Source organism: Acomys russatus, chromosome 28 (genome assembly GCF_903995435.1).
Source record: "Acomys russatus chromosome 28, mAcoRus1.1, whole genome shotgun sequence".
NCBI classification, from domain to species: Eukaryota; Metazoa; Chordata; class Mammalia; order Rodentia; family Muridae; genus Acomys; species Acomys russatus.
The window spans coordinates 31,542,600-31,560,733 of record NC_067164.1 but is presented as its reverse complement, the minus strand read 5'-3'; the positions used below and the strand labels follow the sequence as shown (position 1 = coordinate 31,560,733).

General features: G+C 47.0%; 1 protein-coding gene across 1 annotated transcript in view; it reads right to left on the bottom strand.

Moving 5' to 3' along the window:
• Nucleotides 1–285: 285 nt before the first annotated feature.
• Ppm1h (protein phosphatase, Mg2+/Mn2+ dependent 1H) overlaps nucleotides 286–18,134 on the bottom strand; it is a 235,728-nt gene continuing 217,879 nt past the window's right edge. The window contains exons 9-10 of the mRNA XM_051170905.1: nucleotides 16,248–16,399; nucleotides 286–638 (exon numbers count right to left, since the gene is read on the bottom strand). Coding sequence (XP_051026862.1) covers nucleotides 491–638; nucleotides 16,248–16,399 — 300 coding nt within the window. The 3' untranslated portion in view covers nucleotides 286–490. The remainder of the gene's footprint in view (nucleotides 639–16,247; nucleotides 16,400–18,134) is intronic.

Below are 18,134 nucleotides of genomic sequence, written 5' to 3'. Positions count from 1 at the left end.
TCCCTGAAATAGCTCGAGTGTACAATAAGATGAGTGCTCATACTTTCTGAGGTATGGTCCCCAACTCTTCAATGTGGCTCTTTACCTGGAGAGAAGCTGGCAGCAGGACAGCTGTGGGCCTCCTACCAGTTACCCTAGAACAGCTGTCCCTGCTTACTCTAGATAAAATAAATAAGTTGATGCCTGTGCCCCAAACAGGCAATGGCCACCTAGGAGCCCTACAAGAGAAACCAAGAGAAATTTAACACTCAGTAGCAGCAGGCTTTGTGTTTTCTCTTATTCAGTGTCCAGACCTGTTACCAAAGAAAAAATGGAAACCTAAGGGTCGCCTTGAAGCAAAGCCAGGGGCTCTTTTGGCAGCGAATTCCCTATCTGGGCTGGGAAGAAATTGCATCACCTGGAATCCAGCCCAGGCACTCCCCAGTTCCACCCTCCTCAGAGGCATCCCAGTTTCCTTCCCTTCTGTCCTCCCAATCCCCTGGGTCAACTTTCATGACAGTTTGTTTCCATGTATTAAAGGAATGACATATACAGAAATGTCATCTCCAGAGCCCAGCCGGTCATTTGATATCCGCCATCCTCTGTCCTTCAGGACGCCTCGGGCACGCATCACTAGGTCCTGAGCTGCCAGTGTGTACCTGTGCAGGAAGAAGCAGGAATAAGTCAGAGCAGCATGGGCAGAGACAAGGCCACGGCGGCTGGGAAGGAAGCGTCACTATCGTCAGACGTTTTCCATCTTGCTTTAAAAGGAAACACTGCCACCACTACTAAAGATGATGATGATGATGTGAGGATGATGATGACGACAACGACGATGATAACAATAAAGCTAGCTCCATCTTTTCTTCAGAAGTATGAGGCCTGATATATTTTTTGGGGTGGTGGCTGAACAAGGTATTACACAATCTCTTACAGTACTGCACCGTTCAGCCTCTCAAGATGTTACTTACTGTGATGGGTCTAGAAGAATCTTAGTTTGGTGTTATTACGTCACAACAGAGACACACACAAGGCTCAGTTTTCCATGACAGAGTGTATTTGGCTAAGTAAGCACATGAGGGGGGAAACAAGACAACACAGGAACTTCTGTCTTCACTGTATTTATTTTGGGGGCTGTCTTTCTTTTGTTGTCAAAAGGTAGTAGTTTGTTTTCCAGTAATGGTTGTGGTAAACCGTCTTAAAAAATAGGCTCAAAAATTTAAATAAAAATGTTAAAAATATTACATGTGGTATAGGAAGATAACAAGAAGGTGAAAAGTGGGCGGGTGTGAGTGACCGATAACCCTTGGCGTGGGTGAGTTTCTCTGCGTTATGTTTTCCTGCAGTTCAGGTAAGGACAGTGAGGGATATCACTCGAGAACTTGAAAAGATGGTTGTTCATGGAGACTTAAACTGCAAACTTAAAGAAAAAAGATGATACTGGCAAAAAGGCTCACAGGTAGAGAAGAAAGCGTAACGTGAGGGGCTCTTTATTGGCATGAGCTCTGTCGTGGTGAGGCATAAAAATGAAATAAAACACTGGCAGGTTCCTCCTCAACTACTGTTCTACACAGAGAGTCAGAGTTAAGAGACTTCAAAGAAGTCTGCCAGGGCTGGACGTAAGAGTTCGATGGATTATTTTCTAAGCCTATGCCAGGAAATAAGTGATTCGTCTCCCTCCTCCAGCTTCCCTGCCCCCCTCCTACCCCCCCACCCCCCTGGGCGGATCTCACAGTCACCAAATAACCTTCTGATTATGATCTGCCTCCCTGTGCAGGCTTGCCCACCAGGAAAGAATGTGCTTCTTTTGTGTGGTATTTCTCTGTATAAACGTCAGCTGGCACTTTGGTTTAAAGATCAGCTTTGTAAGCTTGGTTAAGGAAAGCCCAGCTCTGATAATGAATCTGTTATTTGTATCGTGATTAAATCATGGTTGGAACCTAAATGGCTAAGAGACAGCATCTGACCAATCACCAAGAAAATAAATGTCACCTGTGTAAGCCCTCTTGGAAGCCTGGCGATATAGCTTTTACAAGGCATCCATGACCTTTTCCTGCTCAGAATGCCTCAGCATTACCTCTGAAATCGTGGGGCAGGTGCCTTTCCAGGTGCTCTCTCTAAGCCTCCTCAGAATGCACAGTGCTTGGGTTGAAACGGACTTTCACTTTAAGAACAAGCACTGCAGTGAATAATCAGGGCTGTGAACATCCAAAGTTGGGCAGCTTTTAAGACTTAAGTCTAGTCCCACAGCCCAGGTGGCTGTCACAGTGTGTTAGACACTGCGTTGTATTTAACTCAAACCAAATGGGTGCTCGGTAGGTAGGAGAGACATCTTCTTTGTCTGTTTTGTGAGGATTACTGCCTTGATGTAGAAGTCTGTTTATACTCGAAGGAAGATGTGACCAGTTAGTCTCTTCTTGTGATCAAGAAATAGAGAGCCGGAGAGATGGCCTTTGGAGCAGTTAGGAACACTTGTTGCTCTTGAGGACCCCCCAAATTCAGTTCCCAGCACCCACGCAGTGATTCAAACCATCTGCAACTCCAGTTCTAGCAGATCTGATGTCCTCTTCTGACCTCCATGGATCCAGGCAGGCATGTGGCGCAAAAACATTTGCATACACATACAAATAAATAAATATTTAGAAAAATAGAGAAAGGCACCCAAAAACGCCTTAGGCTGAAGACTACACGATGCTTCAGTCTCACAGTCTAAAGGTGACCCTCCAGACTCAGGTCAGCCTCTAAGCTGTGTGCTTGAGGTCATTCTTAATTTATATTATATTGTGTGTGCAAAACATAACCACGAGGGTGGTAATAATATTGCCATTAGCAACATTAGGGTGTCGTTTATCTCCCCGATGACTGACCATCTGTGGACCTTCGCTTTGAAGATTCAGAAACTTCAACGATGGTGGCAGTGGTTGTCCCACACCTTTAATCCCAGCACTCAGGAGGCAGTGGCAGGTGGATCTCTGAGTTTGAGGTTAACCTGGTCTACAGAGTGAGTTCCAGGCCAGCCAGGGCTACACAGAGAGACCCTATCTCAAGAAAGGAAGAAAGAACCTTTGCCAACTTGGTGAGTCAATTCCCTCATTGGTGCTGACTACCTCTTAAAGCAGCTTGAACGGAGATGAAATGTGGCCACAGAAAACCATGGGAGTACACAGCCAGCAAAAAAAGACGCGTGTATAAAGAAAAAGGTCAGGGAAAGAAGCTCCCACAAGTCCAGACGCAGTTCTTGGTGGCTGTCAGGCAAACAGGCCTGGTCAGGTGTGGCATTCATGAGAAACGGCTGGGGACCATGACAGCACAGAGAGGCAGGAAGACAGCCCCACACTGCTACTGCTCGTGACTTTGGGTATTTTGCTGTTGTAGTTTGTGGGGACAGAGTTTTGCCCTACAGGCCACAGTTCTAATGCCTCAGCCCCTGAGGTACTGAGATCACAGCCACGTACCTTCTTACCAGCCAGTCCCAGTATTTTCAATGGTCAGAGTTAGCTTTGGTATTTTTTCCCCTGTTTCTGTACACACACACACACACACACACACACACACACACACACACACACACACACTGAGGATTTCATACATGTACACAGTAGAGCTTTGATACTTTAAAAGTTGAGTACTAGGCCACCTGGCTACAATGGCACCCTATGAAACTTACATGCTAAGGGTTCCATCTCAGTGAGGTTTTACTTTTTAAATGTAGTTGTCACTTACTGCAACATAAGTTTTTCCTTTTGCTTGTGAGCCTAGGCTTTAATAGCTGGGCCATGTTTACAGCCCTTCCCTTAGAAGTTGAGCTTTATTGATTTTGAGACAGTCTCTGACACAGGCTGATCTGGATCTGGAAGAGGACCCTACACGCCTGATTCTCCTGTCTCTCCCTCCAGAGTCCTTAGATCCTGTGGGCCACCATGCCTGGTTTTATGTGGCCTTGGAAACTGACTTTGGGGATGCTAGGCTAGTACACTACCAGCTGAGCTATCTCCCCAGGCTCTGAGCTCCCTGATACAGAAATCCACTCTTACTCCTCCAGCTTTTCATTTAATTCCCCCTGGCCTCTTACGGCGGGGAGGCGCCATGCCCTGGCAATCACTCCTCTGATAGCCTGATCCCAAGGCAGCTTCTCTGCACACATTCCACCCAACACCCAACTGCTGTGTTCCTCAACCTCGCAGTCTCCTCCTGAGCCTCCCTCTCTTTTTTCTGGCATCCATGCACAACACGCTCCTGTTCACCGGTTTCTACGACGCACGGCACCTGTTCTCCCTACCCTCCTCCTTACTTTTCTCTGTAGGCCTGTAGGCCCCAATCATGACTTAGGAAGAACTCAGTAAACAGTCGGCCATTTTCACTCCCAGTGTGTCACTTTCCATCAAGCGCCCCTGAACAATGACACTCTAGTCCCTGAAGCAAGAAATCGCAGCCCTTCTCAGTGCCACCTTCTCACCTTGATAATATTCAGTCACAAAGCCTACAAACGTGAGAGGGACTTCTCAATCTCATTGCCTTAAGTGTATTACTTCTTTAATGGTGCAGGGCTAACTAAAAGAAAACCCAGCCCCAGCCACTTACTATTATAAAATGGCATGTGTGAGTTTTTGGCCTCACCGAGACATAAACACGGACACGCATGTATGTATGAAAGCTTAGTTCGTGCTTTCCACTCACTTGATTTCTTCTTTTCCTTTGTGTGTTCTTCCATACTGACAGCTTTTGTCACATTCCACTCCCCACCACCACCACCACACACATAGGTGACTTGGAGATATTTATCTCCGTTCATTTGGCAATTGTACCCAATTTTTAATGTGTAGTTCCCTATTTCTGCCTCATTCTTAAGAACTAAGACAACATTAGAAACCTTCCTTCACTATCTATATAATGGTGTGTTGGGGTTTGGTCTGGCTGCTGCCCAAGTGAAGAGAGTCATGCACTCCAAAATGTTTGTAACTTTGCCTAAAACCGTGTCCCTGTTTGAGCTCTAAAAAGCCAACACACCCTGGCAGCATGGACAGGATAGGTGTGGTTAAGGTTCCCAGGCTTTTGGGAGAGAAACAGGAAGAGAGGAGGGAGGAAGAGACATGAAGAAGAAAGGAGGTTGCCATGGATTAGGTGGAGTAAGAAGCACATGGCCAGTGTAGATGGAGGATTGGGCCCAGATGAAGAACATTAGCAAGGATTTGGGATTATGGATGGGAGGAAGCTCTGTAGAAATTATCAGAAGCAGATGGCATGGGATTGGGGCTGGGTATGGGATATATCTGCTTCAATAGTTTAGGGGATTAATATCTGCCCTGCCTGGGTGAACCAAGGCTATTTTAAAATGTAACAGGTGTCTGTGATTCATTCATTGATTGCTAGTAGGCTAGAAAATACTGCTGTAATAATAATTATAGGGCTAATAATAAACATTAGGCTCTACTTCTAAATCAACCACAATAATGGTGTAATGTTTTAGTTGGCCTTGGCTTCAAACCTCTACTAGTCAGGATTAACATTATTATTCAGTCCATTTGTCACTCTGGACTTTGCTTCCTGCTCTAGAAGGGCTTCAAGGTAGGTCTTCAGCAGCCCGTGCTCCAGAGCTTACATCATCGTTGGACAATGGAAATCTTGATTTAACTTAAGAGTAGTAACTTTACAAGGTGCAGTATTAGAGACTGTTATTTTCACTCAAGTGTTTTGGTTTTAGATGAAAATTAAAAAAAAAATTTATGTGTACTGTGTGTGTGTCACTAAAGGATGTCGAATCCCCTGGAGCTGGAGTTAAGATTTGTTTGTAAGTCACCTGACATGGTTGTAGGAACCAAACTCTGGTCCTCTGCATAGCACTTTTATTTGTGAGTGTTTATACATGTATGTATGCATGTGTTTATATGTATATACGTATGTGTGTATATGTGTATGTACGTGTGTATGCATGTATGTAGTATTGTGTGTGTGTGTGTGTGTGTGTGTATATATGTATGTACGTGTGTATGCACGAGCTGCAGAATGCATGTGGAGGCGGGAGAACAATTTCACTGAGTGTGTTCCTTCCTTCTACCATGTGGGTTCCAGGGATCCAACTCAGTTCATCGGGCTCTGTAGCTTGAGGCCTGACACACACCATCTCTAGCCCTGAGCCGTTTGTGTCGTTTCCTTGCCATTTCCCTCCCAGAATCACCTTGCCCTGTGCCGGTGTGATGCCTTTCACCCTCCCAGAAGCACCTTGCCCTGTGCCGGTGTGATACCCTTCGCCCTCTGATGGCTTCCTTAGAACTTTACCACTTAATCCATTTCGGGGCAGTGACAGTTTCTCTGTCTTGAATTTCTCTGCCTCTTTTTCAAGTCCACCTTATGATTCTGTATTTGTAAGTTTAACTCCTTCCAAACTGTCCGGTTACATCCAGGCTCTCTTGGAGGGGGGCGGGCATAAGAGGGGGGGTTCCACGATACCTTTCTGCTTTTTCTCCACATGTGTTTTAACCAGCAACAGAAATCAGTTGTTGACTATGTGCGTTGGGCTATCTAGAGATTTAAATCAGTCTTCAGTATGGGTGTATGTGGGGGTTGGATGCTATGGGGTTTTCTAGAGCTGCACATGGTTATGTTAATTTGAGGGCTTTGATCCCTATGCCACAGTGGTATGACAGCTGAGTTCACATTTGTCCTACCTAGTCATTTCCTCCTCAACCTAGCGCCTCAGTTTTGTCAACTATCTGCCCTCAGTAGCCACGGACTTCTGGGAAGACCAGGCTCTAACCTGAGGGTGAAGCTTAGGGTTCATCAGGACTTCTGGGCGCTCACTGCTCTGAGGAGTGAGAACCTGCACACAGGCCTGCTCTTTGCTCAGCTTCATGGTGCACCCTCCCATCAGACAGCTCTCTGGAGGACGCTGAATTCTACAAGTGAGACTTGAACCTGAGCGCTCTGGACAGCTTCCTGGCATACCTGTTATGGGACAGGAAAACCCAGACATGAATGAAAGCCACCTATACAGCCCTTGTAAGGGAGCTTTCCTCATAAACTGAGTTCAGCCCTCAGAGAAGGTGCTCCATTCCAGCCTCTCGAATAGACCAAGCTGGTGGACACTGCAATATCCCCCATATCCAGACTTCAATTTGCTCCAAGCATGGAACCAAGGCTGCTTTTCATCGAGACTAGCATACAAAGAAATCCCCTCCAGAGGACGAGCGACTCTTTGCTTCTGGCTTGTTTTCTAAGGTCTACGTTATCAGAGTTGCCTGGGTTGGTGACAATGGGGGAAAAAAAGCACTTCTTCTGGCCATGAAAACAGGAAGTCACTAAGAGCTGGTACTGAGACCGAACACAAGGACACCTACAAGCCACAGATTCGACTGAGGGGCATGGCCAGAACATGAAACACACACAAAACACACAGCCAAGGACAGGTTGTGGCCAAAGGCAGGTCACCTGAGCACCTGGGACGTGAAGCAGGCTGAGGTGGCTGACAATTGTGGAATCTGATTGAGGAACAGCTACAGAGCCATTACCGGTACCTTCCTCACAAATGCTTGCCCAGGCAGCCTGCATTAGTGAGCTGCAGTCATTGGCAAGACTACTCTCTCTGAAGCAAGAGTCTTCCTGGGAGGTGAACTGAATTGTAAGAATGTTTTCTTCCCAGGCTGAAGCTTTCAATATTGATCAGCAAAGTTCTGCCAAAAGACATGGCTGCCAGGGAAGGACTGGACATTGGAAAACTTCAGAGGGCTGCACTCTGAAGGGGGGCTGGGGGGGGGGGAGTAGGGAACTGAGGAAGGACAGGAGGGATGCAGAGAAAATAGAAAAGGAGAGGGCCAGGCGTGGTGGCGCACGCCTTTAATCCCAGCACTTGGGAGGCAGAGGCAGGTAGATCGCTGTGGGTTCGAGGCCAGCCTGGACTACAGAGTGAGTCCAGGACAGCCTAGGCTACACAGAGAGACCCTGTCTCAAAAAAAAAAAAAAAAAAAAAAAAAAAAAAAAAAAAAAAAAAAAAAAAAAAAACCAAAAACCAAAAAAGAAAAGGAGAGGGGTTGAAGCTCCGTGGCCACCACTAAGGGAGGGCAATATACCTCGGTGGTCCCTGTGCTATGGCAAATCTTGCTCCTGCCACGCCTTCAGTGATCCAGACAAGGGCTTCAACGGCTATGGACCATATAGAGTTCATCTTTGCTTTCACACCACCCAGATGGATGGCTCTGGAGAAATCCCTTAGCTTCTGGGGCCCCCTCTTTTCCTTACCTGTAAGCCTGGGGGGCAGTACCGCGGTAAATCTCAAGGCTTCTGCAGACACTACGGCTTTCTTCCATGAGCATTCAATATGGTGGCCAGCACATGGCCAGAGATCAAAGAGTGTTAACTATCATCCCCCTCCTTAGACTTCAAATGCCTTTCCCTTCCCACAGGCTTCTGCCTAAAGTCATTTACCTCTTAGAGAGGCTGTTCCCACGAGACCACCTTGGCACCAGGATGGGGCTGTCAGAAATAAGTCCACTTCAGGCCTCAGGCTAACCACCCTTACAGTCATTAATGGCTATAGCAGGATGGGAACTTCCCACAAAGCCATTTGGATGGCGCAGAAAAGGTCTTCTAAGAGAGAGGGAAGGTTGAGCAAGAACTGGGAAATTAATGGGCCCCAAACATTTGCATATAAAAGGCAGCCACGTCTGCTGACTGAGACCCTCAGCAATATGGGTGTGATGGTGTGATGGGAATAGAGAAGGAGGAGGGAGAAGAGGAGGAGGGGGAAGGGGAGGAGGAGGAAGGGGAGGAGGAGGAAGAGGAGGAGGATGAAGGAGAGGAGGAGGAGAAAGGGGAGGAGGAGGAAGGGGAGGAGGAGGAAGGGGAGGAGGAGGAAGAGGAGGAGGAGGAAGGAGGAGGGAGGAGGAAGGAGAGGAGGAGGAGGAGGAAGGAGAGGAGGAGGAAGGAGAGGAGGAGGAGGAGGAAGGGGAGGAGGAGGAAGGGGAGGAGGAAGGGGAGGAGGAGGAAGGGGAGGAGGAAGAGGAAGAAGAGGAGGAGCAAGGGGAGGAGGAGAAGGAGGAGGAGCCCTTTGCATTTAGAGGAGGTAGCCCAGAGAGAGATTTAATAGAGAGAAAAACTCCGCAGCTTTGGACTGCTGGCAGAGATCTATGGTGATGAGTGGAGGGCCCAGTGTTGGTTTAGAGGTGGCCTTTGCTGTGCTTAGAAAGTGGCCATGTGTTTTGAGAGGAGGCACATACATTAGGTGAACCCACGGGAGCTGGGCCACCCCTCAGAAGCTACTCATGGACTTCTGACACCAGTTTAGGGTACAAAGGACTCCACTTAGGCCATGAAGCCTGAGACAGGAGAACAAGGCTTCAGGCTGGAGAGAGCGCCCCCACCTCGTGGGAAGGGTGAAAATCCCTTGGCCCCTTGCTATCCACTGCCAGGCTTTGTCACCTCCCAGGACCTGGGCAGTGGCTAGGCTCCTTCGTCTCTTCAGAGGTGAATGTTTATTTTAGTTCAAATCCCAAACAGCGACATTTCAATACAAGGAGGAATAATAACCTGGCTCCCTCTTGGTCCTCCCTGGCAAGTGCTTTCAGAGGCAATGGCAACGGCGGCACAGAGAAAGCAGAGGCTGCTGCTGCAGCCAGGATCTCAGGCTGACTTCCAAATTCCCACGGATCTGAATATGCTAAACAGCTCACAGGGAACAGAAATGCAGATTTTTATCTAGTCTACAAACACCAGATCAAACACTCATGAATTTGTTCCTAAAACCTGCAAGCCATAAAGAAGGGGGAGGTGGGAGGGGCAGGTCCCTTTTGCGTTTGAGGCATAGTTTCTGGAGAGCATATGGTGCTGCTGAGAAATTAGTTCAACTAACTTACAGAAGGAGAGAGAGAGAGAGAGAGAGAGAGAGAGAGAGAGAGAGAGAGAGAGAGAGAGAAGAGAGAGGGAGAGAACCTTTTTCTTTTGCCAAAATAAATGAGATGTTACAGGGTGATGTAAACTTGCATTTAATACTGCCATTAAGGCTGCAGTCTGTTGGTGGTTTTATTACTTTTACTCTTCTCTTTCCTCCCTAAGGCCCACAGCTAATCAGAAGGCACCCTTACCACCAAAAAGGCTTCTCTTGCTTGAGGAAGAGGGATTTTGGTACACTGGAACTTAGACTCCACTGGACTCTTGTCAGATCTGGGCACACAGCTCTACAGCTCTACGTGTTTAGCATGAGCCAGGCCTTGTTTCTATCTGCAGGGAGCACACATTATTTTTAAGTTGTAAGAGAGAATCTGACCGGGGTTATAGGAGCAAGGGTGCACCCCAAACCCTGTGACCTCTGACAACCTCCCCTAGAATGTTAGTGTGATGTATTTCTTCAGTTCATTTTGTGACCCCGGCAGAGGAGACACTCCCGGCTCCCTCCGCAGCACTCTGGGGAGAACGCCAATAAAACGAAGGAAAAGACCAAACTGTACTGCACTTAGATTCTGGCTCCTCTACAAAGCCACCTTTTAATTTTCTGCTTCCTTTGCGGAGACAGTTCAAAAAGAGGAAAAGCTGGGGTTTATCAGATTATGGGGTGCACTGGTACCCCACTCCCTGCCTGAGAGGAAGGTGGGAGGGTCAACAGCATGCTAATCCCTCAAAATTGTGGGGAAAAGGTGCTGTTTAACATTCCTCTTTGGAGGAGGATGCCATGAGGGCAGACACGACTGGCAATTTTTTGAGAACGGGAGTCATCAGGAAGCCAAAGAAAAGGAAAAGGAGGAACCGCAAACACAACACAACAAACGTGAAGCCATCAAGAAGCCCCAAGCTCCTGCCTGTCACTAGTCAACCTGGGCCCTACTTCCTTCTGTTGGCTTCCCTTCTAGGCAGCACTGGGGACACCTGGCTCCTATCTCAGGATGAGACAGGCCTACAGAGACTATCGAACTTAGAAACACATTCTTTTTCTTTGCTGTGCTTCCTCCTCTCTGGTCTCCCAGGCTTCCCACACTGGGTGCATCTTCTTTCCTCTTTCATTTTGAATCAAACAATAAGCTGGCCCCATTTGGCCAGCGCTCCCCGCCCCCTCAGGCTTGGGCACAGCCACTATCCACTTGTGCCACGTGATGACCCCCGTAGGCAAACCTGGGGTCCTGGGCTATACTCACAGAGACGGGACCGAAAGGGTTAATAGGACCTCCGAGGTTATGAGCTTTTCCTCATTTCAGAACTATGACTGGAGCTAAGACCTTTCAGGGCAGCATCCTCATCAGTTTCCATTTTACAGCACAGAAGGGCTCCCAGGCAACGCAGTGGCTGAGCATTCAGTGGCCATGGACCTCTCAAGGAGACAGGCTAAGGCTGGGGGCCAAATTATACAGCTTATGCGTAGCGGGGCCACACACGCGGAAGAGAAGAAAATGCCGTTTTTTACATCATTCCAGAGCTTGAAGCAAATTACGTATCCCTCACTTCCCAGTACGCCTTCCGTTACTAGGGCACACACAGGGTGGAGGGACAATCCGAATACAGTCCCTCGGCAACGTCTCCTGGTCCTGCTTCATAACCAGTCACACAAGTCCTGTTTCATTACCACAGGCGCTTGCCCTTGCTTACACAGCACATGTGCTGTCATTAATGTTGTGGGTTCAGAAGGTGCAGAGGATGACGTGGTTGCTCACACCTTGTCTGGTGGTGCTCTTACGCTAGCACAACCAGCCACACTGGGTTCTGGGCTCCCCCCCCCATCTCCACCTTGCCACTATGCTGCCTGGCCGCCCCCCCCCCCCCCCCATCTCCACCTTGCCACTATGCTGCCTGGCCGCCACCCCATCTCCACCTTGCCACTATGCTGCCTGGCCGCCGCCCCCCATCTCCACCTTGCCACTACGCTGCTGCCGCCGCCCCCCCCCCATCTCCACCTTGCCACTATGCTGCCTGGCCGCCACCCCATCTCCACCTTGCCTATGCTGCCTGGCCGCCGCCCCCATCTCCACCTTGCCACTACGCTGCCTGGCCCCCCCCCCATCTCCACCTTGCCACTATGCTGCCTGGCCGCCCCCCCCCCATCCCACCTTGCCACTACGCTGCCTGGCCGCCCCCCCCATCTCCACCTTGCCCACTATGCTGCCTGGCCCCCCCCCTCTCCACCTTGCCACTATGCTGCCTGGCCCCCCCCATCTCCACCTTGCCACTACGCTGCCTGGCCGCCCCCCCCCCCATCTCCACCTTGCCACTACGCTGCCTGGCCGCCCCCCATCTCCACCTTGCCACTATGCTGCCTGGCCGCCCCCCCCCATCTCCACCTTGCCACTATGCTGCCTGGCCGCCCCCCCCCCATCCACCTTGCACTATGCTGCCTGGCCGCCCCCCCCCCCCCCCTCCTTGCCACTATGCTGCCTGGCTCAGGCTGGTTTGACTCTTCAGATTTTAAACACCCATTGTTTCAGGCTAAATTATCTTTTTTACTAATTTAAGTGACAACTTCTGGAAGCTTCCGTAACCCCTCCTGGACCTCAGATATAAAAGGACAGATAGGAATCTGTTGTACCTCACAGATTCCTTCCCAGGGTCTAACGGGCCTTGGCTCACAAAATAAACCCTGTTGGCATAAGGCTACTGTGGACTTCAAATGCTGATTTCTGTGTTCCCCGTGTCTGGTTGAAAACCTTGTTCTGAGAATCTCCTGTCTCAACGCTGTATAAACTCTGCTTCCTAATTGTCCCCTTGTGTGCCAATAAAAGAGCTTACAGCCAACCACTAAGGGGCGGGGGGGGGGGGGGAGTAGAGCTGGACTTCCTACAAGCCAAGGAGGGGTTAAAGTGCTAGAAGAGGAAGTAAGGGAGTCAGCCACCGGCAGAGGTGCAGGAGAGATGAAGAAGATTCAGCTGGAGCAAAGAAGGAACTAAAAAGCAAGTAACTTGGGGATTTTGCCAAAGATGGAGTCAGGATAACAGAGAATTAAGAACAGACTTAAACTGCTTAAGACTGTGTTGTAAAGCCTTATAAGCAAACATAAAAGAGTCTCAATTATTTGTGTGGTAGACGGGTAAAAAGAATAAACTAAGAGAAACAAACACAGCTTTGTAAAAACAACCCCAACAAAACCCTTCAGAATATTTGTCAAATGAATGAATCAAAATGGGAGCGATTGCATAAAACAGAAAAGTGTGACCCATTTGATCCCTGTGTTCCAGTAATACCCAACCGGTATCTTTCTTATCTGTAGCCCAAAAGTCTCAGTGTCTCTCTCTCTCCCTCTCTCTCTCTCTCTCTCTCTCTCTCTCTCTCTCTCCCTCTTATTTTTTCTCATTTCTTTGGTAGCCCAGCCTGGCCTAGACCTTGCTGAGGTTGGTCTTGTTGCTGATCTTTCCCACTGCACATCTAAAGAATTAGGATAAGAAGTGTACACCCCCACACCCAGGTTATGGGGCGCTAACCAGGGCTTTATGCATGCCAGACAGCATTCCACCCAGCTATACCTCCTAGCTCTGGCAGCCTCTCTCCTCTTGAAAATTCAATTTCACCCATTCATATCTTCTCCCCCTCCGCCCCCACCTGAGATTGGGCCAGGGTTTGACTTGACATTCTCTTTGAGAGGCAAAGTTAAATTAATGGCTGCCCCTTCAAGTTTTCCTGAACCTTAGGTGGCCACTCTGATTGGGCACACACATGCTGTCTGTAGGTTTTAAATCCATGGAGAGTGGGCCATTTGTTGCCATGGAGAGAGATGGGCAAGTAAATAAACCAGAGCTCAGAGAGATGTGAAAAATGTGAAGTTTGCAATTTATAACTGGTAATGGACTTTATGAAGCTTTATAAAAATCATCATAGGAGGGAAAACTGACATGCTAACAAGTGGAGCCTTGATCTATGCTGAGCCCGCAAACCAGAAAAAAAAAAAAAAACAAAATTCAGCCTTTATACTCTCCATATGTTGCAGTATTTTGTTTTTTCTTTCCTTTCCTTTTTTTTTTTTTTTTTAATTTGGAGACAGGTTTCTCTGTGTTAGCATCGCCTGTCCTGGACTTGCTTTGTAGACCAGGCTGGCCTCAAACTCACAGCGATCCTACTGCTTCTGCCTCCCAAATCCTGGGATTAAAGGCGTGCGCCACCATGCCCAGCTTTGTTACAGTACTTTCAAACCCTGTTTACATCTAGTCTTCAGTAATTTTTCTCCTTGACTAAGAAATATGGCTTGGCTCCATGTGGGTTTCTTCCCACTATCAACTGAGGAATTACACTATAATTTTAGTTTCCCTAACTATTCACATTTATTTAAAGCTTACAACTTAAATACTTCTCTCAGATAGAAAACACAAACAGCCCATTTAATCTGACTGCTACTACCCTTTGATAATTAACATGACATTTTGCTGTTGCTGAGTGTCTTTGTTTGGGGATGTGATCACTGTGTATCCCAGGCTGCCCTTGAACTTGTGACTTTTCTATCTCTGATGCCCAAGTGTTAGGATTTTAGGTGAGTGCTACTATAGCTGGCCAATATGCTATTTTAATCTAGTAAATTAGTTTCCACAACCTTAACCCTATCAGCGTCTTATACAGAGAGTGGGTGTCTATGTCTACCCACATGTTTCCTTATACTCCAGCTTAATAATCCACCTGATTTCTTGGGTCTTCCCCTTCAGAGTACATCCTTCAGAATTTTCTTCAGAGATTGGTTGAGAATAAAATTTCTCAGTTTTTGTTATATTTGAAATTTCTTTAATTCATTGTATTAAGTGATAGTTTTCCTGATAGAAAAAAAAAATCCTCTAGATCAATGGATCTCAGCCTTTCTAATGCTATGATGTATTTAATATAGTGCCTCATGTTGTGGTGACTGCTCCCTCCAACCACAAAATTATTTTCACTGCTACTTTATAACTGTAATTTTGCTACTGTTACAAACAGTAATGTAAACATATGATATGCAGGATATCTGATATGCAACTTCCAAAGGGGTCCCGACCTACAGGGCGAGCCATCTTGCCAGGTCCCCATTTACATATTTTTAAAATCTGCATAGTAATTTTCTAGTCTCTTTCCTTTTATCATATTTCTTTTCTTTCTTTCTTTTTTTATTTTTTCCAGACAGAGTTTCTCTGTAGCCCTGGCTATCCTAGAACTGGCTGTATAGAACTCACAACTCACGAGATCTACCTGCCTCTGCCTCCCAGGTGCATCTGCCACTACTTCTGGCTCATCCTAGATAACATTTCCAAAACTCTGAAAATGTTCTGAGGCAAGTTAAGATCAGCCAGCCAGCCAGCCAGCCTGTCTGTCTGTCTGTCTGTCTATCTATCTATCATCTATCTTCCATCTATTCATCCTTCTTTCTATCTATCTTTCTTTCTATTTGTCATCTATCATCTATCTATCACCATTCTATAAGGAGGTATTGGTATGCCCAGCTTTACTGTCTGTTGCTCTGCTGCCTTTTATTCATGATGAATCATTTCTTGGTGCTGTAGCTGAACCTGCCTTTCTTCCACATGTGGTTTCCTCTAGGCTTTTGAGTCTTCTAGTACCACTACGGGTATTTACCCTGGCATAATACTACAAAGGAAAACTCTACTGTAATATTCTTTTCCTGTCTGTGAACTTCTCGAAAGAAATTATTTCTGAATGGGTGACTGGTGCACGAGAGGGCCTGTCATCATTCTTATCAGCAGGATCAAAAGTCAGATGAACATGAAGAAAGAACATCAGAACAGAGGGAGGTATGGTGGCTCATGCTGCAACCCCAGCACTGCAGGCAGAGAGAGGCAGGAAGCTCACTCCAAGTTTGGGTTACCCTAATCTATATAGTGAGATCTAGGCCAGGCAGCATTATATATTAGGGCCTGTTTGAATCCCAAATCTCACTCAATGAAAACAAACAAAAACAAGTAAACTTTTTTTTTTTTTTAAATAGGGTTTCTCGTAGCCCAGGCTGGCTTCAAACTCTTTAGCTAAGGATGGCCTTGAATTTCCAATCCTCTTGTTTCCACATCCCAAGTGCTAAGATTATAGGCATGCACCACCAAGCCCAGTTGAGGAGGTGCTAGCAATTGCACCCAGGGCCTTGTGCAACCGAGTGATATCTCTGCCAACTGAGTGACATCCTCTGCCAACCGAGTGACATCTTCAGCCCCTGCTCGTAGACTTTTAAATAAATAAAGGTCTTTAGCATATGTATCTTGGTTCAACCTAAGGAGGATTTCTCTGTACTTGCAAAAATACCTCCAATGAGTGATGCACTCCCTCTTGTAGCTTGGTTGCTGAGCTATTCCTGTAGAGTACAGGGGAGACTAAACAGAGGTTATAGAGGCACAAACCTGTGAGGGTCATCTGGGTCACAGTTGGGAAGAAACTGAGTGATGGCTTCTGCTACTTCTTCATTGGATAAAACGTCCCAGAGCCCATCAGTAGCCAAGATCAGCACATCATCTGCTCCATGGTCATATTTGGAGAGATCGTAGACCCTGACCTAAAAAGAACAGGGGTACCACAGTGTGAGAAACATGTTGCAGGATATTTGATCCCCGTGTGATCCCTGATACTGTCAACTGTAAAATTCTATCTTTGATCCGATTGTGATCCCTGAGATTGTGAACTGTAAAAACTTGTCTTTTGTTTGGTGTGGTTGAGCCCTAGCACACACCTTTAATCCAAGAACCTTCTGTTTATTGTAAACAGGTGATTAAGGTATGGTTTAGCTAGCCTTAGCACACACTTTTAATCCAAGAGCTTCCAGTACACAGGATTTAATAAAGTTAACCCTAGGTCAAGAGGCAGAAAAGAAACCAGATGTCAGGGATTAAAGAGTAGGAGAGACTTTGAGTTGAGTGGTTTTTAAGACAGTGTGTAGAAGTAGAAGGCCTGTTTAACTCTTGAGCTCCTCAGCTCCTTGGCCTTTAGCTTTTTGGGCTTTTTGAGCTTTGAGCTAACAAGCCTTTAGCCTTGGGGTTTTTTTGGCCTTTTCCTCCTGGGCTGTCAGCTGAGCTAGTGAGCCTTTTGGCCTTTTCCATCAGGACGTGAGCTGAGCAGGAAGGTCAGCGGGGTGCTTTCTCTGCCTCTCTGAGCTAGCAGAGTTTTTATCCCAGCATCTGGCTCCTGAGTCTTGGTAAAATAGAATGTTTAGAATTTTCATTTAAAACAACTGAAACAGGGGTGTGGGGCATGCTTTTTTTTTTTTTTTTTTTTGGTCTCTAACCAAGTGGCCTCTGATTGCTTATTTCTTCCTGTCTTGCCTAGTACTTTTCATGGATGTGCTATAAGGCGCTTGATTCCATAGCAAGCTGTGTAGAGTGAGCAGCCTCTTTCTGAGACTTGCGTACAGACACACAGCCCTAGCTGCAACTGTGAATGATCCCAGGAATCGCTTAATAGTTAGCCAGAAAAGTATGAGTTGACAATGTAATACTTGAGATACAGCCGAGGCGATGACTTACTGAACGTTGTGTGAGCAGGTTGGGCATGGAGCTGGCCTGCTCATCTTCCTCTGCATATTAAGGGCCTATCATGCCCAAGAATAAAAAAAAAGATTCTTCCATTTTAAAGAACACTCAGTCTGTAGGTGAGATGAAGTCTATTTGGGATTTTAAGAAATGGCTCTATATTTATTTGTCAAGGAATAAGAAGATGAATTTTGTATAATGACTCATTTGGAATCCTTTGTGCCTATTTCCTCTAAGGCCCAATAGTCTAGAATACCCCTTCCTCCTTCCAGGTAAAGATGAGGCTCTGATATTTGACAAACCCCAATTTTGGCTTGTTACAGATGACAAAAGCTGAAGCTATGCCAGCCTGGTCCTCCTTCTGGCCTTGGGGTATCCAAGCACTGTTGCGCACGGGGATGGAAGGAAAGACGCTTAGCTGGGTGGGTGGGCTACACAGCCTTCTGTGAGATAGCTTTCCATGAAACAGATCTCTTTATTGGGGGTGAATAAGAGCTAAATAAACCTTGGGGAATGGGTAGAGGTATTTTGGGTGAGTGTATATCATTCGCTGGGCCAGGTCCTTATAAGGAGGAGGAGGTTTAACATGAAACTTGGCCACCACGATGCATAAATACCTCAAGGGTAGTAGAGGTGGGGCCATACAGGCTATGTGCGCCAGGACATGCAGGCCCAGAGCATGGAGAGAACAGTCCTATTCCTGCCAGGCTCAGGATGAGATTTTTCAGGGTTTGGACATGTCTGGACCTTACTCTCACTCCAGAC